Raw genomic sequence first — 26768 nt, 5'->3', positions numbered from 1 at the left:
GTTAATCTTCTCAAAAGAATATTGGACAAAATTTTGTACGACGTCAACAAAAGTGATATTCCTCGAAAGTTACCACAGTTAGTCTTGTCCCCCTTCTTAAAGATAGTACGATTATGGACTCCTTCCATTGTTCTGGTACAATTTTCTTTTCCCAAACAGGATTATAACATTTTAATACTTTTTACGCTATAATTTTAATGAAATAACAGGAGACATTTGTAGGATCTATAAATTTAAGAAAAATTACAGCTTACACAACATTGCAGTAGTTGTTTTCTTTATAGTGCGTCGCGGTTTAATAAATACCAATGTGAGACGTAGAGTCTTTCTAATATTGTGTGAGAGTCGGATTTTTTTGTGTTGTGGTAGAAGTGAGAAAGATATTGGTGACTGGAACTCTTATTCTTATAGAGATACATGTACAGTAGAGAGTAGGCAGTGAATGGGGATTATAAAGAATGGACACTTCGCGTCGGTACCTTTGATGTAGCCGGACTGACTTCAATGACCTTCAAGCCAGCTAGAGTGTGAGATTCTGCTTTCTCCCTAGAGTTGGCGCTGACATCACACCAGCTAGCAGTCGACACAGCGGAAATATAACACATATAATTAATACATCTAGTTCTGCTGTCAAAAAATCTGAAAGTTAGAATTTATAAAACAGTCATATTACCGGTTCTGTATGGTTGTGAAACTTGGACTCTCACTCTGAGAGAGGAACATGGGTTAAGGGTGTTTGAGAATAAGGTGCTTAAGAAAATATTTGGGGCTAAGAGGGATGAAGTTACAGGAGAATGAAGAAAGTTACACAACACAGAACTGCACGCATTGCATTCTTCACCTGACATAATTAGGAACATTAAATCCAGACGTTTGCGATGGGCAGGGCATGTAGCACGTATGAGCGAATCCAGGAATGCATATAGAGTGTTAGTTGGGAGACCGGAGGGAAAGAGACCTTTGGGGAGGCCGAGACGTAGATGGGAGGATAATATTAAAATGGATTTGAGGGAGGTGGGATATGATGATAGGGACTGGATTAATCTTGTACAGAATAGGGACCGATGGCGGGCTTATGTGAGGGCGGCAATGAACCTTCGGGTTTCTTAAAAGCCATTTGTAAGTAAGTAATAATAATGGTTTATTTTAACTGGCAGAGTTAAGGCCATTCGGCCTTCTCTTCCACTCAACCAGTGCGATACAAAAATACAAATTACTATATTGCTAAGGAGCAAAATATAATTAATACAATACAATACAATACAATACAATACAATACAATACATAACAATTCTTTTACCTTCCCAACACTCCAATGAAATAATTATGTACTAATAATATTAATAATAATAATCATACCTAAATATAATTAAATCATTCAACTCAATTATGATTATAATTACAACTTCAATTTGTCTGCGTCAGTAAGAAATTGTTTAGCTTTGTCTTAAAGTAGTTATTGTCTGGCAGCCCCTAATCTTCTGAGGTAGAGAATTCCATTCACGAGGGACGGAGACAGTGAAAGAGGATGAATAGTGGGATGTTCTATGGGGAGGAATTGCTGGGATTTGGCTCTCCTGTGACCTGGTGTTTAGATTGTGATTGCAGGATAAGTAGTTAAACCGGGAACGAAGATAATTTGGAGTAGAAGTGTGGAGAACTCGAAAAAGAAGAGAAAGCGAATGAAGTGATCTACGGTTATTGAGTCGCAGCCAGGATAAATATCTGAACGAAGGTGTAATATGGTCAAATTTGCGAGCATTGCTGATGAATCTGACACACATATTGTGCACACGCTGTAGCTTGTTCGAAAGTTCAGTTGTCAAATCTTTAAGTATTACGTCGCAATAGTCAAACAGTGGTAATACGAGGGTTTGCACTAAAGTCTGTTTTAATTTTGGCGGGAGAAAGTTTCTGAACGGGTTAAGAGAATGCATGGTATAGCATACTCTCTTGGATATTTCCTTTATTTGGCATTATGTACTCAAATAAAATAAATTGGATCCATAAAATATTAAATCCGTCATTAACTGTAATGTCTAGACTCTAGAGTTCCTTTATAATGATAGTTGAGACGTTGACCCCAACAACAATTAAAATATGTAATGATTTGATAGCGCTGAAAATGGAAAAGCAAAACTCTTACGAGAAGTAAAACCATATACCTATATTATATTATTATACAAATATTAAACGAATTCGATACTTAATTTTATAATATATTATATTATTTTATAATATAATTTATTATATCTGAAATATAAAAAAATATTATTACAACTAGTTCGTCACTGAGAAATAAGGAAAAGCTGTTAACTTGAATTTATTTGAAGTAAAGCGTTACTTGATTATTCAATAAGGTAGGCGATGTTTGGATCCTGTGTCCCAATTTTATTCTCAATTATCATCTTAGCCTATGATCGATTACACTAACCTCTAGCGCTTGAAAGTAGAACTAAACGCTGGCACAGACAGAAACAAAACACAGGAAAATTCGCTCAGTGTCCATTCTTTATAATCCCTATTCGCTGTAGAGTTCTTCTAATATTGTATGAGAGTCGAACTTCTTTGTGTTGTGGTAGAAGTGAGAAAGATATTGGTGAATTGAACACATAGAGATACATGTACAGTAGAGAGTAGGTGTGTGAAAGAGATAGAGGAATGAGTATAGAGAGAAAACATTAGACATGACAGGAATAAGGTGGTTAGAGCAGTACACGTCATTTTTAAATTTATTTTATTTTACCCTTTGTGCTAAGTTAATTTTGTTGCCGTAAGTTCTCGTGGCTATGTGTATGCATAAAAATAAAGAGAGTATGAATTTGTGGCTGTGTACATATGTGTTTATGCAGATTTATGAGATTTTTTATGATGAGGTTCATAATATCTGCGTGTTTGTGTGTAGGTAGATATACATAGCTGTATTATGAGCTATTCCACCGTTTTTATCTCCACGGCCATTGATTTATATCATCTGTTCTGCTGTTTGTTACATACAGAAATTTTTGTGCGATAATCATCGTATTGTACGAACATAAACGAAAATGTAGCTGCAATTGAATATTAAGTGTTAAATTACTTAAAATATTTAATGTAAGCCTATAAACACCACTTTATAGTAGAGGGTATTAATACGAAAAGTTCATTAACTCAAGTCTTTTATGGGCAAACCAAACATTTTAAAACGAAGTGCGAAAGATTTGTTGACGATATGGCATTGTTAACGGAAGAGGAGATGATACTAAGGGATATGCTACTGGAGCTAAATGACAGCTGTGAGTAGTATGGGATGAAGATAAATGCAAACAAGACGAGAACCGTGGTAGGAAGAAAAATAAAGAAGATAAAGTAGGAATCGGAAATGAGGCAATAGAACAAGTGAACAGCTTCATATACTTGGTATGTACTATAAGCAGTAACATGAGTTGGTGCTAGGAAATCAAAAGGAGGATAGCAATGGTAAAGGAAGCTTTTAATAGAAAAAGGAGCATCTTCTGCGGACCACTGGAAAAAGAACTAAGGAAGAGACTAGTGAGGTGCTTTGTGTGGAGTGTGGTATTGTGTGGAGTAGAAACATGGCTATTTAAGACGAAGTGAAGAGAAGCGACTAGAAGCACTTAAAAAGTGGATATGGAGAAGAATGGGGCGTGTGAAATGGACAGACAAAAGAAGGAATGAAGATGTTTTATCAAGAGTGGGTGAAGAAAGAATAACGATGAAACTGATCAGGAAGAGGAAAAGAAATTGGCTTGGTCACTGGCCGAGAAGAAATTGTCTATGAAGGATGCACTGGAAGGAATGGTGAATGGGAGAAGAACTCAGGGCACAAGAAGTTATCAAATACTAGACAGTAAGATATATGGACCGTATGCGGATGCTAACAGGAAGGCAGTGGTTAGAGAAGATTGGATAATACTGGGTTTGCAGCGAAGAACCTGCCCTTGGGTAGAACACTAAGAATGAATAATAAACGGTTTTCCCTCAACTCAATATGAGCAAATGCTGGGTAACTTTCGGTGTTGAACCCCGGACTCATTTCACCGGCATTATCACCTTCATCTCATTCAGACGCTAAATGAAGAGGTCAGAGCCAAAGACGACTAACCCACAATTAAAAAATGAGTAAATAAGAGTTGATATTAAGAGGATCCATACAAAAATGATTAGTTTCACAATTTATTTTAAATGGTCTACATTGAATAAACACAAAAAAATATCATGAATCTATAACATCAAAGTATAGTTTTGAAAAAAAGGCTTAATAATGAATAATACAAATTTGTGGGTTGGTGGCCTTTGGCTCTGAGCCCTTCAAATAACCTAAGATGTTGATAAAGCGTCGTAAAATTACCTACTAAAAATAATAAACATGCTTAACGCCGTACACACTATATATGTATATAATACACGCACTCGTACACATACATACATATACATGCATGCATACATACATACATACATACATACATACATGCATACATACATACATACATACATACATACATAATTGGACAATTTTGTCTTGTTTAATGAAATGATGAAATGATTAGCCTAAAAATGTCCCGTTAAGGGCAAAGGCCTCCTCCTATAGAGGGAGAGCTCTATTTGTCTCACGCGGTGAGCTACTCCGTGTAAGATGTTTACAACCTTGGAATTGTTCACTTGGTTCACATTTTGCACTGTCTTGTTTAATGCTTTCTAGGTATTGCTAGAAGTGTTGATTTGTGTTTTTTACTCTAGATTAAAATCGAAAGTTTCTTGTTTATGTTAGTTAATTAGGATACAATTAATTATACTTAATCACTCATTTAAAGTTTGTGTGACTGGAACCTGTGTATATTTTTGTGTGGCTTTACTTTGTTTATAGTGTTTTTTTTTTTTACTTTTTATTTCTGTTATTGTATTTGTATTTCTGGTGGTGTGGAAGAGAAGGTCTGATGGCCTTAACTACACCAGAATAAATAAGTAAATAAATAAATAACAGTCTTACTAATAAACCGTGTATAGTATTTATACGAGACTTATGCAGAGTTGAGATAGAAAACTTTACTAATAAATCATGCATAAGCAATGGATGTATAAACAGGCTGTAACTATACAATGGGAATTGCTTTGGAGTAGTTATATACACGAAACCCCTTGTTTAAGCGTTCTATATAGAGAAAAAATGGCCGCCCTTCTAACAGCTGTTCTTATCGACTGTCATTTTATGATGACGGTTGCCTTGTAACCACAGAAGAACAAAAAAAGAGCATAGAATAATTAGAATAATATTGCTGTAGCTTGTACTCTTTGACCAAAATATAGCGTGGTAATCGATCAGAGCCAGTTGTACTATCGATACTTAACATACCACACTAGAGCGCTCTACCGGATGAAATAGAGAACCTAAGATATTCTATTACCTTTCGTAACGAAGTAATGACGAAACTATGACGTAGGTGTGTAACAGTTGTACTGTTATACACGACGTATGTAGTGATTATTAGTAAGGAATTTACACACGACTTATAAACGAGTTACTCATTGTATAAGTATAAGACAGTTAAACGTCTGTATATAGAGTTTTTATTAGTAAGACCGTAAATACATACATACATACATACATGCATGCATGCATACATACATACATACTCACTGACAGGTGCGATACATGCAAACTTTGACTTTTAAATACATTGTAGTCTCTCTGTCAAATATATTTAATTTGAATCTTCTTATCTGTTTCCTCTCTTGTAATTTTCATTGCTTTTACAATTACGCGTTGACCTGGAGTAATTGTTAACAGTAAAATTATTATATACGTATATTTAAAAAATCTTGAACTAGGTAGGATTCCATGAATTTTCCTTTGAAAATTTTGTGCACGAATTAACGAAAACAACACTTTAAAGAAGAACCGATTGAATTTCAGCATTGAAATATAATATGAAAATACAGGGTGATTCAGACCACCCGTAACAGTAATTTATTTCGGAAACTAGCGCATGAACATTTTTGAGACAAAAATATTTATAACTAAACCACATGTGAACTTTCACATGAGCTTGATTTCATCAATCAGCTCTAACAGGAAGTAGGAAGCAGGAAGTGACGTATCACTTTAAAATTTCAAATGGGAGTCGGGTCAAATAAGGTACCATTTGCTAGAGTTCTTCAAAACAAACAACTTTCATGCGAAACGTTTTTAACAATTCCTACTCTTTCAATGAGAAAATGTACAAAAAAGACAATGTCATCAATATTGAGAAATGTTACAAGACGAAAATGTAAACAAGACAATTAATGTTGACATGTTACTAAAGGCTTGACAATTCCATTAATTTTTTTTATAAATGTTCAAACTATCTGCCGTTCTGAGCAGCACACACCTGTACTCTTCTTCTAACACTGTCAGTGACTCCTAATGCTTCGGCGTGGTCAAGTGACTGGCAGAGTAGGAATTAATAAAAACGTTTCCTATGAAAGTTGTTTGTTTTGAAGAGGTCTATCAAATGGTACCTTATTTGACACCGACTCCCATTTGAAATTTTAAAGTGATACGCCACTGACCCTATTTCCTGTTAGAGCTGATTGATGAAATCAAGCTCAAGTGAAAGTTCACATGTGGTTTAGTAATAAATATTTTTGTCTCGAAAATTTTCACGCACTAGTTTTCGAAATAAATGACTGTTACGAGTGGTCTGAATCACCCTGTATAGTAAGAATGTAATACTGCATAAACATTCTCCAGTGTCTTGTATTCACAATGTAAGCTCTGTTACCTCGAAACACTCATGTCAGTTGGATTTATGAATTCATGAACTTATTCTATATATTTCAGAAAAATAATCATTTAAACATCCTCTTAAATCAGCATGTTATTTCTTACACTCACTCACTCACTCACTCACTCACTCACTCACTCACTCACTCACTCACTCACTCACTCACTCACTCACTCCCTCCCTCTTAAATTCAGCATATTATTTCTTATGCTCACTCACTCACTCACTCACTCACTCTTAAATTCAGCATGCTATTTCTTATGCTCACTCACTCACTCACTCTTAAATTCAGCATGTTATTTCTTATGCTTACTCACTCACTCACTCACTCTTAAATTCAGCATGTTATTTCTTATGCTCACTCACTCACTCACTCTTAAATTCAGCATGTTATTTCTTATGCTTACTCACTCACTCACTCTTAAATTCAGCATGTTATTTCTTATGCTTACTCACTCACTCTCCTAAATTCAGCATGTTGTTTCTTATGCTTACTCACTCACTCACTCCTACATTCAGCATGTTGTTTCTTATGCTCACTCACTCACTCACTCCTAAATTCAGCATGTTATTTCTTATGCTTACTCACTCACTCACTCCTACATTCAGCATGTTATTTCTTATGATTACTTACTCCCTCACTCACTCTAAATTCAGCATGTTATTTCTTATGCTTACTCACTCACTCACTCCTACATTCAGCATGTTATTTCTTATGATTACTTACTCCCTCACTCACTCTAAATTCAGCATGTTGTTTCTTATGCTCACTCACTCACTCCTAAATTCAGCATGCTATTTCTTATGCTTACTCACTCACTCACTCCTACATTCAGCATGTTATTTCTTATGCTTACTCACTCCCTCACTCACTCTAAATTCAGCATGTTATTTCTTATGCTTACTCACTCACTCACTCCTACATTCAGCATGTTATTTCTTATGCTTACTCACTCACTCACTCCTACATTCAGCATGTTGTTTCTTATGCTCACTCACTCACTCCTAAATTCAGCATGTTATTTCTTATGCTTACTCACTCACTCACACATTCAGCATGTTATTTCTTATGCTTACTCACTCACTCACTCACTCTTAAATTCAGCATGTTATTTCTTATGCTTACTCACTCACTCACTCCTAAATTCAGCATGTTATTTCTTATGCTTACTCACTCACTCACTCGCTGTATTACTCCAACTTGGTTGTGATGTAGGCATCACGTTCACTCGACTTTGTTGCGAAACGAGATGGCAAGCAGTAGCGACTCACCCAGCTGCTGTCTGATCCCGGCGCCGCGGATTACAACTGAAAGAAAAGTCTCGAGTTCCAGGCAGTCTTATAAGAACGTCGGCTCGGTAACAGGATTCGCTCTAAACGATTCCACATTTCAATAGTAATAAAAATATCCCCTGAGAAGGAAGTTGTACATCCACCGAGGGAATCGATTCCGCGGCGTGATGTCATCGTGTAGCACCTGCAATTAGGGCTTACTATTGCCCTCGCGTGATTTAATTCTATCATAGTTGGCCCCGAGCGTTCGCAGGTATGGCTTCATAAAGAATATCAACTACCTGGCGAGGTAGAGCGTTTGGGGGAGAACTTATTGGTCAGGTTCGTTAGAAACTGAAACTCACAGCCATGTATTGTATAACTAAGCGGTGTCATGTGAATGACACACCTTCCGATTATGGGTTTCACCCAGAAACTAATAATAAAAAAATAAAGAGATACAGTAGTATTAACAAAATTTGAGACCGAATGAGCAGCGCTCGTGTTCGGTCGCAGTTCAGATATAATATTAATAGGCCTATAAGAGAATATAAAATAAAGTAAAATAGGAAATAGAATTAAAATTACAGTTACAGAAATTATATAATACAATATTAATATAAGAGAAATATAGAAAAAAAAAATAAAAATAAATAAGTAAAATAAAATAGGAACTAAAATTTAAATTACAGCGGCAATGGAATTATATAATATAATATTAACACTAGAGAAGAATAATATCGCACGTAAAAAGTAGGACAATATATATATATATATATATTTATTTATTTATTTATTTACTTATTTATTCCAAAATTATAGAATACAAATATAATATAGGTTGATTAATTCATACACATAGGCTATAAATTTATTTAATCAAATTGAAGATATTAACACGTTTCTAATTTTCTTGTTATATGTTAGTGGGTTACATGTTAGAAGTTATGGGTGTAATTTAGTTAAAGCATTGTACAACCGAGGGCCAAAATTAATGCTATGCTTTAGACCAGCAGATATGAGACATTTAGGTTCTACTAATGTTGAATCTCAAGAGCCTAGCTGGACCCCTGTGGTCCAGAACAGCCAAGAACCGAGAAGAATGGAGATCGCTACAGTTTGCCAGTATCGAGTGAGAGTGCAAGTGTACACACACAAACGACGAACAAAACTTATATAGAACAGAATCTACCGTCATGCGGATTAGCTCACCGCATGATCTCTAAAGAGCTCCCCTTTTAGGAGGCCATAGCCCTTCACGGGAAATCCAAAGGCTATTTCATTCATTCATTCATTCATTCATTCATTCATTCATTCATTCATTCATTCATTCATTCATTAATTCATTCATTCATTCATTCATTCATTCATTCATTCAATGTTGAATTAATATTTCGTCTTGTGTCATAATTGTGTGTCTGTAATACAAACTTATTACGATTTTTATGATAAAATTTTAACAGCGTATACTTATAAATTTGTTCAATATTAAATACTTTAAATTCAGAATAAATTAATTTAGTTGGATAAAACTGCTATTTTACATGAAACTTACTTCAAAGGACTTGTACGTGTTTACTATCTGATAGATTACTCGTTGTTTCCTAATGGTCGAAGTTACGCTAATCATTAAAAGTAAATATTTAACATAAGATTGCAACCTCATTCAAGAAATTAAATTACAACATCGCATACAGAACAAATAACACTCTACAAAATCATATCAACACACAAACAAACAAATACAACCACACAGGCGTATACAAACTCAAATGTAACATCTGCAGCAACTTCTACATAGGACAGACAGGCAGATCATTTCAAACACGTTACAAAGAACACATCACAGCCATAACACAATTAAAAAAACCTCCACATATGCAGAACACATCACAAATGCTAACCACACCTACAGAGACATCAACACAGACATGGAAAACTACACATCCAACCAAAAAGATATAAACTAAACACACTAGAACAATATGAAATATACAGACACACGAAAACACACCCCAATGAAATTCTCAACACACAATTCAATTTTAGAACACACACACTCTTTCACTCCACATTACACCATACGAACTCGCCCTCACAGGAAACAAAACAAGAGGCGCCAAGACCAACAACGACCAGTTCTGAGGATGACTCATAATAGGTCGAAACATGTAAACCAGGTACAATAGAATTTAACACAAAGTCTTATCATACATATTCCGAAGTGATACAGTGTTAAAAGTTGTGTAAGCAATATGTATAATTATTTATTATCTAATAATTATTGATTGATTGGCTGATTGATTCATTCATTAATTCATTCATAATTTTCTGGACTTTATTTGCCTCTCGTAATACTACAAATTACTCATGCTAATATTTTTTCTAAAATCTTTCAGAAACAAAGTAGAATGTTTTTTTGTATTTCCCGAAAAAAACTTTCTTTAATGAAATGCTGTCCTTTTTCATCTCATCGTTTCATAATTATTATTGAAGGTTTAAGGACATTAAGTATCTGAGGAAAACGCTTCATCCATTTGATAAACTAAACTCTTTGCTTTTGATCTTTTGAGAGGACGACGAAGAGATTCGGAATCACTGAAACTTTTCCCGGAGACTAGGTTGGCTGCATGCTCTTTTATCGACTGTGGCAGCAGATTGGATGTAGGCGTTATGGTTTATACGGGTAGGTTACCGCAGTCTCGTCTCCCACGCCCGCCGGACAACGCCAGGGTTGTTATCAACTTTGTCGAGCTTTGTAGCCAACATTTTAAAACCCTTCCCAGCTGGATGCTTAAATGTGCTTTAGATGTTGCTGGGCAAGAAATATTCAGGTCACTCCATGTAGCTGGACTGAAGCATATTGCATACTCTTTATTTAGCGTTGCAGAAAGAAATCTAATTGGGTCTACACCAACCATAGCCTACAATCTTTTACAGTCTGTCTGTCTGCAGTATTGTTCGCCTATATATCTGCTTGTCTATATTCACCTCTCTCTCTGTCTGTCTGTCTGTCTGTCTGTCTCTGTCTCAGATAGCGACGAAAATTTTCTGGAATTTTATAATTTTACTGAATTTGCTAAGTTTTATAATAATTGTATTACATTCATTCATTCACTCATTCATTCATTCATTCATAGTTTTCTGCCCAAGACCAGGTCTTTTACTGCAAACCCAACATACTCCAATCTTTCCTATTTTTCCCCATCCTCATAATCTCTGCATACTAATTGTACTAATATAATTATAAATTTTCCAAAAAATGTTGCCCTTATTAAGCATTTTTTTAGCTTATTCCTTTTGATAAATTTTATAATTTTTGTACACTGGCGTTCAAAGATAAAATCCCGAAAAGGACAAAGTATATGATTATGTCTCGTGACGAGAATATTGTACGAAATGGAAATATAAAAATTGGAAATTTATCTTTTGAAGAGGTGGAAAAATTCAAATACCTGGGAGCAATAGTAACAAATGAAGAGTCCACTGCAAGAATGATGGATGTCATTTGGAATACATTTTGCAGGAGAAGCGATTGAAAGTTTGAAATGCTTAGCGCTCAAAGCTTAACTGTGATTTTCCGATCATTACTGGACAATGACTATAAGTTTTAATGCCATATAACTCTGTATGTTCATTCTATATGTCTTAAGCTATGCATTGACAGTCTTGGTTCATTTTCGACAAGAAAGTGACATCCATCATTCTTGCAGTGGACCCTTCAAATATAGGCTAAATGATAATCGGGAGGAAATTAAACAGAGAATAAATATGGGAAATGCGTGTTATTATTCAGTTGAGAAGCTTTTATCATCCAGTCTGCTGTCAAAAAATCTGAAAGTTAGAATTTATAAAACAGTTATATTACCGGTTGTTCTTTATGGTTGTGAAACTTGGACTCTCACTTTGAGAGAGGCACATAGGTTAAGGGTGTTTGAGAATAAGGTGCTTAGAAAAATATTTGGGGCTAAGAGGGATGAAGTTACAGGAGAATGGAGAAAGTTACACAACGCAGAACTGCACGCATTGTATTCCTCACCTGACATAATTAGGAATATTAAATCCTGACGTTTGAGATGGGCAGGGCATGTAGCACGTATGGGCGAATCCAGAAACGCATATAGAGTGTTAGTTGGGAGGCCGGAGAGAAAAAGACCTTTGGAGAGACCGAGACGTAGATGAGAAGATAATATTAAAATGGATTTCAGGGAGGTTGGATATGATGATAGAGACTGGATTAATCTTGCTCAGGATAGGGACCAATGGCGGGCTTATGTGAGGGCGGCAGTGAACCTCAGGGTTCCTTAAAAACCAGTATGTAAGTAAGTAAGTAAGTAGTAAGTAAGTAAGGCTTTCAAAGATATCTGACCTACGATTTTATAATCGTGTAAACGAACTTTCCAACCACGGGGTAAGTCAGAACCAAAGATATAAAAAAATTGACAAAATTTGAAAGAGTTGTGCTAGTTCTCAATAGCATTTCAGGCTGTTTCGGTTCATCTTTTTGGGCCATTTTTCATTTGTGGTACTAGGCCATTTAGGTAAATAAAACATTTCGGCCCTACGAAATTTTTAGTACAGAATTTTCAGTAATAGGCCATTTCCGTACCACGAATTTTTTTGGTACAGCACTTCGGTCTCTTGGGTAGCTTTATAATTTTTGTCATTGCTTTGTTTTAGTCATGTTGCATTATTCTTTCTTCACCCACTTCAAGAGGTTAAATGATTCCTTGAGTAAAAAGTACAATTTTACCATTTAAAGAAATGAAGCATTACTCCTATCTGCTTTATGAACCGGGTTTTAAAAAAGATATGTCCATAGTATTAATTCCCCATTGTACTTACAAAACTTTTGTTTTGAAATAATTTTTCATTTGGCTCCTAACAGAAAATGTATTTTGGGTAAGGAAGATGGGATAACCTGTATCATGAGGAATCCATACCTGAAGTTTTGTCCACTTTTTCGTTACACCCTGTATATAGGGGAAATATATAAATAAAGCTTTGAACTAATAAAGGAAAGTAACACAAGTCATTGTAACATAGGCTATTCTGGTTGTGTTTTTATTGTAAGAATGACAAATGTGAAGCGAAGTGGTTACTTGGAGTGTGTGCGTGGTGAATAGATACGTCTCCACTATCCCCCCCCCCACTTTGGATAATTACAAGCTGCCAGGTGCCCTATCAGCTCCTCGCGCACCACTAGTTCAAGTTTATCAGATAAATTCATGAACAGTATTAACTTACTTTGGCGTGACATGGTTACACCCTTTTGATTAAGGCTTTTACTACAACAGCAGGGATTTTCACAACCAATAAATTGACGTCTGTTTATTATTTCATAAAAGTAACCATATCGCTAATGTACCTTATTTAGCCTACTGCACTGGAACTTGATTATAACATCGGAGGACAATGTACAGTATTACGTAACAGTGTACTTAAAATGCAATATAATTTATTAACAAATTTTACATTTTGATGGTATGCCATGTCTTTTTTTGTGGAAGATGCGGATGACGTGAATATGTTAGGAGAAAATCCACAAACGATTAGGGAAAACACGGGAATTTTACTGGAAGCAAGTAAAGAGATTGGTTTGGAAGTAAATCCCGGAAAGACAAAGTATAGGCCTATGATTATGTCTCGTGACGAGAATATTGCACGAAATGGAAACATAAAAATTGGAAATTTATCTTTTGAAGAGGTGGAGAAGTTCAAATATCTGGGAGCAACAGTAACAAATATAAATGACACTCGGGAGGAAATTAAACACAGAATAAATATGGGAAATGCGTGTTAGTATTCGGTTGAGAAGCTTTTATCATCCAGTCTGCTGTCAAAAAATCTGAAAGTTAGAATTTATAAAACAGTTATATTACCGGTTGTTCTTTATGGTTGTGAAAGTTGGACTCTCACTTTCAGAGAGGAACATAGGTTAAGGGTGTTTGAGAATTGGGTGCTCAGGAAAATATTTGGGGCTAAGAGGGATGAAATTACAGGAGAATGGAGAAAGTTACACAACACAGAACTGCAAGCATTGTTTTCTTCACCTGACATAATTAGGAACATTAAATCCAGACGTTTGAGATGGGCAGGGCATGTAGCACGTATTGGCGAATCCAGAAATGCATATAGAGTGTTAGTTGGGAGGCCGTAGGGAAAAAGACCTTTAGGGAGGCCGAGACGTAGATGGGAAGATAATATTAAAATGGATTTGAGGGAGGTGGGATATGATGATAGAGAATGGATTAATCTTGCTCAGGATAGGGACTAATGGCTGGCTTATGTGAGAGCGGCAATGAACCTCCGGGTTCCTTAAAAGCCAGTAAGTAAGTAAGATCACAAACAATTTTCTACAATAAAGTATGAGTACCTATAACGAAATTCTAGGAATTTCTTAAATTTCTTTGTTATAGTGAAATTCCGTTATATCGAAATGCGTTATTCTCCTAAAGAAAACATCATGCTCATTTCTCCTTAATCTGACTTCGCAGAACCCAATTTTCCGATCTCAAAATGTTCTGTACAGCATCCCCTATATCAGTGGTCGTCAGCACTCGCTGAAATGGGTAAAGGGTAAGCGGAGCCGTCCCGTGTGCCCCGTCGTGCTGCAAGAGGAGATAGAGAGCATACCCGTTAGCAGGTACGAATGCACCATAGTGCAGTGTGTTCTCCGCGGGCAAGAGACGCTAGCCCCAGGGTACTCTGTGCTGATGATCACTGTCCTATATCTTCGGTTTACAAGCAAAGCATATGAAGTAAAAAATATTACTTCTGCGAATATTTTTGACTTAACGTGTTTTGCTTGTAAGCCGACTATATCATGGTTAATGTTTGCATGCTTTTAGTGAATCACCCTGTATACAACCTGCATATTTTAGATTTAGAGTAACATATTTGTAATTTTCCATGTTGAATCTTTCGTACACTACTTTTTAACACTTGAATATAAAAAATTGATTAAATGGCGATCTTACTCGTGTTAATTGTGTAAGCATGTGCGGCTTACAGCTGTTTCGGTGCTTCTTCACACCATCCTCAGAGCCTACTAGATCTCGGCGTCATCTCGAACTTCTCTGCCTGTTTTGTGGGTGCGTTCGATTGTTGAAAAGTGTTGAAATGTGGTGTCAAATAGAGTTTGTGTACTGAAATTGATCTGTGTGTTGAGAATTTGATCAGGGTGTGTTTTAGTGTGTTTGTATATTTCATATTGTTCTAGTGTGTTGAGTTTTTGGTTTTTGGGTTGTATGTGTAGGATTTCCATGTCTGTATTTATGTTATTGTACGTGTGGTTAGCATTAGTTATGTGTTCGGCATATGTAGATGTATTGTGTCCTCTGGTTATTGCTTTAGTGTGTTCTTTGTATCGAGTTTGGAATGATTTGCCTGTCTGTCCAATGTAGAAACTGTCGCAACTATTACATGCGTGTTTGTGTAGGCCTGTGTGGTTGTATTTGTTTGTTTGTGTTGTTTGTGAGTTGAGATGTCTTTGTAGTGTGTTTTCTGTTCTGTATGCTAGGTTGTATTTCTGTTTTCTGAATGATGAGGATGGTGTGAAGAGCACCGCAACAGCTGTAAGCCGCACATGCTTACATAATTAACACGAGTAAGATCGTCATTTAATCAATTATTTGTAATTTTGTAATTGCACTCGTATATTTCTGGCTAAGAATGTGTAAAGAAATACAATAACATATCGGTCCTTACAAGGAACTTTCTTTGCATTATGTTCATTATCTAACAACATTGAAATGTTCGTGCGGACTTTTGACAATAGCGTTTCATACGCTATTAAATAAATTATAGCTTACCTTGAAAATGTAACAAAAGAAAGCGGACTATAATATTTCTGGTCGTCCGAATTTTCCCGGAAACACTGGCCTGTAATATACGCCACTGGTACACTATCTGTTGTGTGTATTAAGAATCTGAAAAGCAAATTCACGTTACGGGAGACATCGTGAGCGCGTGCGAGAGTATGATGCCGAATTAGGGGGCTGTAAATCAGATTCAGGTGTATGCCTGGCGCACGAGAGCATCGGAATTGCAGATAGCTCATTAGGAGAACTTCCTCTGCTTGCGAAGGTATCTCCCGGGTTTCTGGAACGCAGAAATAAAAATACACCGTGTTCCGCTTATAAGTATAACAAAAGAAATAGCTATAACTTCTGAATTAATACAAGTATATAGTTGAAACCAACTGCTACAAAGAATGAAAACTGGGAATTTTTGTTACCTTATGTTCCATAAACCTCAACATGGCTTCCATTGGTGGCACGGGAAATATCCAACCGGTATTCAACCTCGACCCAAGTGTTATGAAGCATCTGTGGTGTAACATTGTTGACAGCAGCATAAATTCTTTCTTGTAAGTCTGCCAAATCACGTACTGGCGTCCTGTAGACCTGGTCCTTAACAAACCCCCACAGGAAAAAATCAGGTGGTGTTAGATCTGGTGATCTGGCAGGCCATGTGATGTACGGTGATCCTCTTCCGATCCTCTTGCAGGGAATTGTTCGTCTAAGAATGTGCGAACCATGTTGGCAAAGTGTGGTGGAGCCCCATCTTGCTGGAAAATTGCTCCATCTGGGAGTTGTGGCACAGCATACAGTTGCAACATATCCAGGTACGTGTTTGCAGTGACTGTCTTTTCAGCAAAGAAATAGGGACCAATGATTCTGTCACCCATGATCCCACACCAAACATTCCATTTAGGGGAATCCCGTTGGTGTTCAATTACGACACTTGGATTTTCCGACCCCCAGATGCGACAATTGTGTCGGTATACTTTTCCACTGACGTGGAAGGTTGCCTCATCTGAGAAACAGACTCGAGTTAGAAATGTGTCGTCATCGTCCACTTTATCCAACATTGTTTCTGCAAAGCGTTTTCGTTCCAGTTTATCATTCGGCGTAATCATCTGATGAAGTTGCAGCTTGTACGCTCGCAAACGCAATCTTTTATGGAGCACTGTATGCACTGTTGTTGGTGGGATGTTCAACTGCACACTAGCCTGTCGAATGGATTTCCGCGGGCTTCTCTGAAATGCCTCGCGAATGCGTTCGACATTTTCGTCAGACACTTTACGCTTGGAATGTTTACCTGCATTAGACAACAAACTTCCTGTTTCTCTGAGCTGCCTATCCCATTTCATTATTGAGACGTACGTCGGTACAGCTTCCCTCGGTCTAAGATTGTACTGACGGCGAAACAAGCGCTGTACACGAATTATGGATCTATGTTCTGCTAATGACAGCACACAAAAGGCTTTCTGCTGTGGCGTCCACATGCTGACTGACTAAAGATACGATACGAATTCTCTTATTTAATGATCTGCGCATGCGTGAGTCTTCTAAAAATAAGTAACAACAATGGATTAAAACTTCCCAATTTCCTCTTTACAATGGTACCAATCTTAACCCATTTGCATGCATTGTTATGAAATTATAACTATTTCTTTTATTATACTTATAAGCGGAACACGGTGTACACGAGCTGCAGAAATTTCCAAAATATTTCTTGGAAATGAAATACTGTATTTTACAACTTCCTTTTTTTAATTGTAAATTCTCCAGTTAGATTCTTAAAAAAAACACAAATATATTTTAAAATAAGTTCCAGTTGTAATTTCATATCTACTATTATTTGCATTGTAACATGTATCTTGGATTGAAATAACTTTGCAGATAACTGTAACTTTTCTTTTTTGTTATGTTTTCTCTGTCTTTCATATTATTCCTCATTCTCTTCCTCTTTTCTGCCTCTTGTTTCTTTTGTACTTCCCTTCAATCAAAGTATTATTTTTCAACGTTTTCTTTTGTCTTCTTCTTTTTTCTACGTTTTCTTACCAATTTTTCTTCCTCTTATGTTTCTTTGTATCATAGATTATTTCTTCTGTTGCTTATTCGTCCTTCGTGTTTTCTTCTTCTTTGCAATTCTGCATTTCTTTCTATCTTATTCTTCACTTTTACATCTCTCTTCTTTTGGCCTGTATGATTTTACGTCATTGCTCCTTTTTTGCCCATCTAATATCTATCTTGTGTTTCTTTTTGTATTCTTGCTCTTTTTATTATTATCTTCTTTTCTTAGTTCTCTTCTTATATTATTTTTTTATCTATGTTTTGAGCTTTATACCATTTCTGTTCTCAGCTCTTCTTTCTTTTTTGTTCACTTCTATTTTTATCCTTTTGTGTTAATAAGTTGTTAGTTTGAAAATAATAAGGATTTATTCAATGTCCATTTGGGTATTGGAATAATGAACAACATAATCAAAGAACAAAACAGTACCATGACAATACATGCCCTTCAGTACTTATCATAAAAAAACAAAATAATACCTTGGCAATACATGGACTTCAGAACATATTATAAAAACAAAACAATAACACAGTCTAGTATATACAGTCACGAAGCACAATACGTAGTAAATATGCATCCATAGATAGTTGCTAACCACTAGGCTCGCTACTATCGCCTCATTACAGACAATGCGAAATAGTACCTGCACAGTCTATTGTTCCTAGTACCCTCATAAACTCAAGCTTCGTGACTGTATATACTAGACTCTGAAAATACCATGGCAATCCAAGGCCTTCAGTACATATCACATTCTTCCTTTCTTAGCTTTCAAATTCTTCTTTCTTTCAAATCTATACTAATAATAAATCTGTAGCCGAAATTTTTCTGGTAATTTTCGATTTTCCAAAAATAATTGGTCCTAACATATATAATTAACCCTTAAAAGCCTGAATTATTTTTCGTCAATTTTTTCGTTTATTTCTTTATAGACTAATTAAATGGATGTAATTGAACACAACAGTGCTTTTGTTTTCTATTGTTGAAGCGAATATGTGGAATTACAGGGCGTTACCATATGGTAACGCTAGGTCATTATGTCGTCAAATCTTAAAGAATGAGTTATTGCCTTATAATGATATCTTTCAAGCAATTTATTGAACTTAACTGAACGTTAGCTTACAAATAATATATTCATCACTCATTCAGTGTTCTGCCTAAGGTCAGATCTTTCACTGCAAATCCAGCATTCCCCAATGTTTCCTATCTTCTGCCTTCCTGTTTGTCTTTTCATATGATTCATATATCTTCATGACTGATTAGGAAGAGGAAAAGGAATTGTTTGGGTCACTGGCTGCGAAGATACTGCCTACTGATGGATGCACTGGAAGGAATGGTACACGGGAGTGAATGGTGAAGGGTTCGGAGCAGAAGAAGATATCAGATGATAGACGACATGAAGATATATGGATCATATGAAAAGACAAACAGGAAGGCAGAAGATAGGAAACATTTGTTCAGGTATCGTGAAAGTAATTTTCTAATTTTTGTATTTTCTGTATTATTTGTATGGAGTGTGGTATTGTGTGGGGCAGAAACGTGGACATTACAGCATGTTCGAAGTGAAGTGAAGTGAAGTGAAGTGAAGTGAAGAGAAACGAATAGATGCATTTGAAATCTGAATAAGGAGAAGAATGGAACGTGTTAAGTGGACAGACAATAAGAAATGAAGCCGTGTTGGAAAAAGTGGGCGAAGAAAGAATGATGATATCCACCTGTTCTGTCGCTATTAACAAAAATTGCCCTAGCTTCAGTACTTAGCTTCCTTCCACATAGGTTGTCGAACATGCCACGCACCCTCTACATCAATACAAAGTTGGGCTTTGGTGGCTCTATGTAGAATGTTCTAATTTTTCGTTTTCTAATTCCAAAAGTATCTCATGCACTTCCACGCACCTGTTTGTAACATTCATTTTGTTACTTATACTTTCTTGCAACTCCTTCATCTTACTGTTAGTAGCAAGCGAGCACAAAGAATGAGTGACAACATATTAGCCTAGCGTTACCATATGGTAACGTAAGAAACAATGTATTATATCCACAACAATGTTACGGATTGTAAACTTGTGCTTGATGTACACGAATACTCAACCAACAATAAGTAAAATACCACAACAAACATTACAATCAAGTTCATCAAAGTAACAAATAAATGATCTTACTTCTTGTTGCTCTCCAAAATTGCTGCTGAGAAAGCAACATCTAAATCGTGCAGCTGCTTTTACCCAACTGGTATAATAAATTTGTGATTTCATAATGTAATAAGAAAGAACCAATCATGTAGCTTGGATTCACAAAGAAAAATTCCAGTTTTATTAATTAAGGACGGGTACGAAGCAAGTTATATTGCTTTCTGCACTGCGTTACCATATGGTAACGCTAGGTTAAAATGGGTTAACCACCCTCAAACCGAAAATCGCTTTTTTGAAATTTTTGTTTGTATGTCTGTCTGTCTGTCTGTCTGTCTGTCTGTATGTTTGTTACCTTTTCACGCGATAATGGCTGAACGGATTTAGATGAAAATTGGAATATAAATTAAGTTCGTCGTAACTTAGATTATAGGCTATATGGCATTCAAAATACATTATTTAAAAGGGGGGTTGTAAGGGGGCCTGAATTAAATAAATCGAAATATCTCGCTTATTATTGATTTTTATAAAAAATGTTACATAATCAAAATTGCTTTAAAAATAATTGCCGATAAGTTTTATTCTTTGAAAAATTTTTATAGGACTGATATTTAATGAGATAAATGAGTTTTAAAATTAAAATAACTGCCATCTAAGGCCGTGTAATGAATTAAAAAACAAATGACTTCGTCTATAAGGGGCCTTGGACAGCAACAATCGAAAGCTATGAAAGATAGCCTACAGAGAATGTTTCTGTGTTTCTATGAAGTAATATCAGAAGCTAAATTAACCGATTTGTATAATTAATTATTATTTCACCATTGGAAAGTGTAGTTTCTCTAGATGGACATAATGCTATAATGTTATCACAGTAACTCCTGAGTGAATCGAGGACAGGTAAGATTAAAATAGATTCTTATGCACCACAGAAAACTTGATAGGCTATTCTGTATATTCGTTTCCTGTATTTCCTAAACTAATTTTTATGACCAAATGAGTGGTCTATGGATCAAAATGATCGCATTTTAATTTTTTAATTAAATTTAAATTAAGTAAGATAATAAACGATTTATCCTTCTATCAAACACGAATGTTCCCTGGATCAAATGTCCTATTTTAATTATATAATTACTTTATATTTATTTCTAACGGGTGCAGCGGAGCGCACGGGTACGGCTAGTGATCAATATGTTTCTAAAATATTATTCCAACAGCAGATTTTATCAGGTAGTTTCGTGGTCCCATAACATTTTGAACCAGTCCTGGTAACCATTTCTTTTCACTACAGCAATTATGTCCTTTCCTCAATAATAGTCATAATTCTTCTTAATTGATGTCTTGATTATTTTTAGAGCCTGCCACGATTTAATTTTTGGGTAAGTTGAAACTTCAACCATAGAAATGAGTGCTGATTTTTATATACTTACTAACTAATGCTATATTATTTAATTTTTTGGTCTGACCCAATATTTTGGGTTTGCCCTGCGACACAGAATAGCTCACAATAAAATTTAAAATGAAAAATTATATAAACAGGTTTCAGACAAAAGTGATTAAGACATAAGAAAAAAAAATAGAACCAAATATAATTTAAATTGAATGTACACCATAAAGATGCTGACGAAATATCGCTACAGAAAATTTTATTATGGTGGTGACGATGGCATCTTGAAGATCTCTCGTCAGCTTGTATTTTTCCCTCCACTTTACAAAGGCTTTCGGAATGGTGCCTCTCGCTCCGAAGAAGAGACCGGCAACTGTGATTTTTTCAATGTTGTATTTCGCCCATAGGTACTGAATCGTGGGCTCGTAGATTTTCTTTTTCTCTTCGTTTACTTCAGATGGTTGAGTGGCTGAGATTTCAAATCTGATTGTAGGATCAATTATTTCGGCTGTCTGTTTGTTTCTATTTATAGCTATGATTCGATCCTACGATTGCTTCCACCATCAGCAATGTAATGAACTTCCTCGTGAACGAAGTGCATCTGCGATCATAGGACGTATGGTGTTGTGACGTTTTATTCTGAGTACTTCTCCCTGTAGGCAACTCCTAAGCACATGTGGTAAGGTTTCATGCTCACTGCATTGCCTACAGTGGGTTGTGCCTGTAGAGCGACCAGGGAGAGAACGTACTGGTGCCACCATCGCAGTCATTTTTAGCATTCCTCTCCATTCAGAACTTGATAACCCTTCATGCCTGATGATCCACGAGTTAGCTGCAGGCACTTCTTCAAACAATACAACTCATTTTCCTTTCTGGGGGTATGCACACCAGGTTTGAAACCTAAAATCTTTCGAAATATTCTTCCCAAGAACCATCTTCAAATTCACTTACTCTCGCCAAAAATAAGTTGTTAGTTTAAAAATAATGGTTTACTCAATCTCCATTTGATTATTAAAACAATTGACAACATACAAATCAAGATTTCAGGTACAACTCCTGTAAAGTTGATTTGAATAATTTCGAGGGAGTTGTACCTGAAATCTTGATTTGCATAATACACGTCACTGTTCGTGAACAGAAAACCACAATTTAAGTCACACAGAGTTAGTGTGCACTCGAAGTTGGTTGCTTGACAGTTGTCAGCCCACTTTGAGGTCTGTGGATATAGAGGGAAAAATTGGATCGGTGTCGGTTAGAGTTCCCGAGTAGCTCAGTGGTAGAGCGTTGGTACGTTAAACCAAAGGTCCCGGGTTCGATACCCGGCTCCGGAACAATTTTTCTCTCGAAATTATTCAATTGACAACATAATCAAAAAAACAAAACAATACCATGATAATCCATGGCCTTCAGTAGTGCATTTTATATTCTATTATATTATATTTCTGAAACATATTCATTTGTTAATTCTTTCTCTTCATTGTCCTTCTTTATTCTTTGGTCTTTCCTTTCTCTTTCGTCCTATTTACGTTTTTCCTTCTATTTATTTCTTTCTTTACCCTTTTTCCATTTACTTTTTGTTACTGAGCCCCTTTCTTCTTCATCTTTCTTTTTCTGGTCGATCTATATTTTCTTGAATAATTTCGAGGGAAAAATTGTTCCGGAGCCGGGTATCGAACCCGGGACCTTTGGTTTAACGTACCAACGCTCTACCACTGAGCTACTCGGGCACTCTAACCGACACGGATCCAATTTTTTCCTCTATATCCACAGACCTCAAAGTGGGCTGACAACCGTCAAGCAACCAACTTCGAGTGCACACTAACTCCGTGTGACTTAAATTGTGGTTTTCTGTTAACGAACAGTGACGTGTATTATGCAAATCAAGATTTCAGGTATAACTCCCTGTAAAGTTGATTTGAATAATTTCGAGGGAAAAATTGTTCCGGAGCCGGGTATCGAACCCGGGACCTTTGGTTGTGTCGGTTAGAGTTCCCGAGTAGCTCAGTGGTAGAGCGTTGGTACGTTAAACCAAAGGTCCCGGGTTCGATACCCGGCTCCGGAACAATTTTTCCCTCGAAATTATTCAAATCAACTTTACAGGGAGTTATACCTGAAATCTTGATTTGTATATTTTCTTGTCGACCAAGTAAAGATTTTTCTTTAGTTGATAACAAACCAAACAAGGTTATCTAGGATGAATTAACGAATTTTCATGCATGCCCTCTTAAACTCAAGCTAAAGATGACAAGGCTTTCGGTTTGCGGAAAATACACACAGCACGAACACCAATACCGGTAGGCCTACTGTACGTGTAAGGAACGAAACGGACAAACACCGTGTGAGTCAAATATTTGCACACGCTAGCTCATCAAGCAAGGAAGAAGCAATGCAGAGAATAATAAAATCTGTGGAAATATTAGTTTATAAAATCCAGAGATTGTATGACATTTAACAGATGTAGTCTGTAACAAGGAAAATGGAGGAAGGCGAACAAATTACATTCAGTTTAAAATTTACATACCGTAACAGCAATAATAAATCATAGGTCTTCTCCTTGTTACTCAAGTGACACTGTTACGGGATACGAATTTACTAGAACTGGGTTCGATTCTTATTAGGAAATTGGGGATCTTTTATCCCTTCTATGAGGACAGGGTGCGTGCCCTCTGTCTTATGGTTCTTTGTTGTTTTAAGCGGTTACTTTTCTCCATGTTGACACTATTGCCAGGAAATCCCGCTACTTAAGAATGTTTGGTATTGATTCTTCACTCTAATAATAATAATAATAATAATAATAATAATAATAATAATAATAATAATAATAATAATAATAATAAATTCATAAATACAAATATAAAGTATGGTGTTCAAAACAGGGGACCATTTTGAAAATGATAGCGATGTAAAAATTGAAGAAGTGAAGACAGACCTGTAAGACAAACACTAGTCAATAAGATAATTTTTTTTTTTTACATTTTAAGCAGCATTATTGTAGTTTTTTTGGGAATATTCGCATTTTTTATTTAAATATTCGAAAAATACTAAAAAGATACTTTCGAGACACAAACATAGGTTTCAGGCATTTGTAGAAATGTATGGTTCATTTAGTCGTTTTAGGTCGTATAGAATGTTAATACGGGGAATCCTGTGTACATGAAATATAGAGATATCTGAATAATATACTTCTAGGACGTAGCAAACAAAATAGGTACGCAACTAGAATCCGATACCTAGTCATCACACACAAGCGAGTGAACCCTATTTTAGGGCAACCACTATACAAGGTGAAAGTGAAATAACCCTCCAGATTTTCAGAGCGAATAGCTCATGTTGTATGTAACAAAAAACTGTAATACCATATTGGTGAAAAGTTCATTGTTTTCTCAGAAAAAATGTTTTCTTTCTCCCCCAGATGTTTAACACTATCTTATTCGGAAACATTTGTCCATATCTATATAAAATGTAATAAATAATAATTTATTTCTCTGGCATATTTCCATAGCGTGGACGGTTTTCGTGTAAAATTTAATTTAAAAACCACTAATTTTAAGCCACTGAAAGATGCAACAGATTTCAAAATTGCCAGAGAGGGAGAGAGGTTCACCTAGGGCAATCTTGTCAAGGTCACTCGCCACTATGAGAGGGTTGTGGCTCGCGAGGCCATTGTAGCAGCTATCTCCTATAAAAATAATCTACCACGAACTACAACCTTGGGATAGGACAAATATTAGAACCTTCTTACTTTAAATATTAAATTTGTGATACTACATGTAAAATCTGTATACAATATATTCGTATTGAAATAGATTCATACAAGCAGTTTACTTCGAAACTGTAGTATTAAACATGATTATTGAAAAATATTTGATTAGTTAATTACATGATATATTATTTTATCCCTCACATGATAAATAATACATTCTGAACTAATGCTACTTTTAATATTCTTAAATATGGAAAACAGGTTTATAAAAATTATATTTTTGAAATCACTGAAATTTAATTATCTCACACTTTAAATATTAAATCATTTAAATGTACTTAAAAATCTTTCGGTATTCACAAATTATCAACGTTGTTCTTTTTGCTTCCACCAGAAAACTGTATTATAACAATACAATAATGATACACCTTAAAAAAGTAAACTCAGTAGTAAAACAAAAACAATAAGATACAACCAATGCGTTTAGTATGTTTACTATGACGAGAGACTAGGAACTTAACTTCGAGCAATCGAACTCTCAACTGAGCTGGCCGCTATAGAAAAGTTGAACCACGGCTATGACAAATGCCATCTACGGCTCACTTTGACATGCCTGACATAGGGAGACAGGCTTGAGTTCGTTGATCTCTTACATCTGTATTACGGAAAGAAGGAAGAGGGGTGTGTTAGCGGCGATATTGCCAGACTGCTGAAACTTCCAACTTAATTTTCTAATAACCCGTGCATTTAATAAAAAAAACGTAATATAGTGTCTCAGTGAAACTTACAGCAGAGTCCGTATAGGCCAGTTTCTATCTGATGCTTTTCCAATTCACTGCGGGCTAAAGCAGGGAGATGCACTATCACCTTTACTTTTTAACTTCGCTCTAGAATATGCCATTAGGAAAGTCCAGGCTAACAGGCAGGGTTTGGAATTGAACGGGTTACATCAGCTTCTTGTCCATGCGGATGACGTGAATATGTTAGGAGAAAATACACAAACGATTAGGGAAAACGCGGAAATTCTAGTTGAAGCAAGTAAAGCGATAGAGTTGGAAGTAAATCCCGAAAAGACAAAGTATATGATTATGTCTCGTGACCAGAATATTCTACGAAATGGAACTATATAAATTGGAGATTTATCCTTCGAAGAGATGGAAAAATTCAAATATCTTGGAGCAACAGTAACAAATATAAATGACACTCGGGAGGAAATTAAACGCAGAAAAATATGGAAAATGCGTGTTATTATTCGGTTGAGAAGCTTTTGTCATCTAGTCTGCTGTCAAAAAATCTGAAAGTTAGAATCTATAAAACAGTTATATTACCGGTTGTTCTGTATGGATGTGAAACTTGGACTCTCACTTTGAGAGAGGAACAGAGATTAAGGGTGTTTGAGAATAAGGTTCTTAGGAAATGTTTGGGGCTAAGAGGGATGAAGTTACAGGAGAATGGAGAAAGTTACACAACGCAGAGCTGCACGCATTGTATACTTCACCTGACATAATTAGGAACATAAAATGCAGACGTTTGACGTTTGAGATGGGCAGGACATGCAGCACGTATGGGCGAGTCCAGAAATGCATATAGAGTGTTGGTTGGGAGTCCGGAGGGAAAAAAACCTTTGGGGAGGCCGAGACGTAGGTGGGAAGATA

General features: G+C 35.9%; 1 protein-coding gene across 3 annotated transcripts in view; it reads right to left on the bottom strand.

Annotated features, from left to right (window-relative positions):
- LOC138699434 (transmembrane protein 229B-like) overlaps window positions 1-26768 on the bottom strand; it is an 82512-nt gene that overhangs the window by 12712 nt on the left and 43032 nt on the right. The window contains exon 1 of one of the 3 annotated variants that reach the window (XM_069825298.1): window positions 8040-8152. The exons of 1 other annotated variant lie outside the window; for it this stretch is intronic. Coding sequence is in view for 1 of the 2 variants with exons in the window: in XM_069825295.1 (XP_069681396.1) it covers window positions 7951-7987 (37 nt within the window). In the remaining variant the exon portion in view is untranslated. One more of the 3 variants, XM_069825295.1, reaches the window with a different exon arrangement.

The sequence above is a fragment of the Periplaneta americana genome, chromosome 5 (genome assembly GCF_040183065.1).
Source record: "Periplaneta americana isolate PAMFEO1 chromosome 5, P.americana_PAMFEO1_priV1, whole genome shotgun sequence".
In the NCBI taxonomy this organism is placed as follows: Eukaryota; Metazoa; Arthropoda; class Insecta; order Blattodea; family Blattidae; genus Periplaneta; species Periplaneta americana.
The sequence above is the reverse complement of the archived record's forward strand: the minus strand, read 5'-3'. Positions and strand labels throughout refer to the sequence as shown.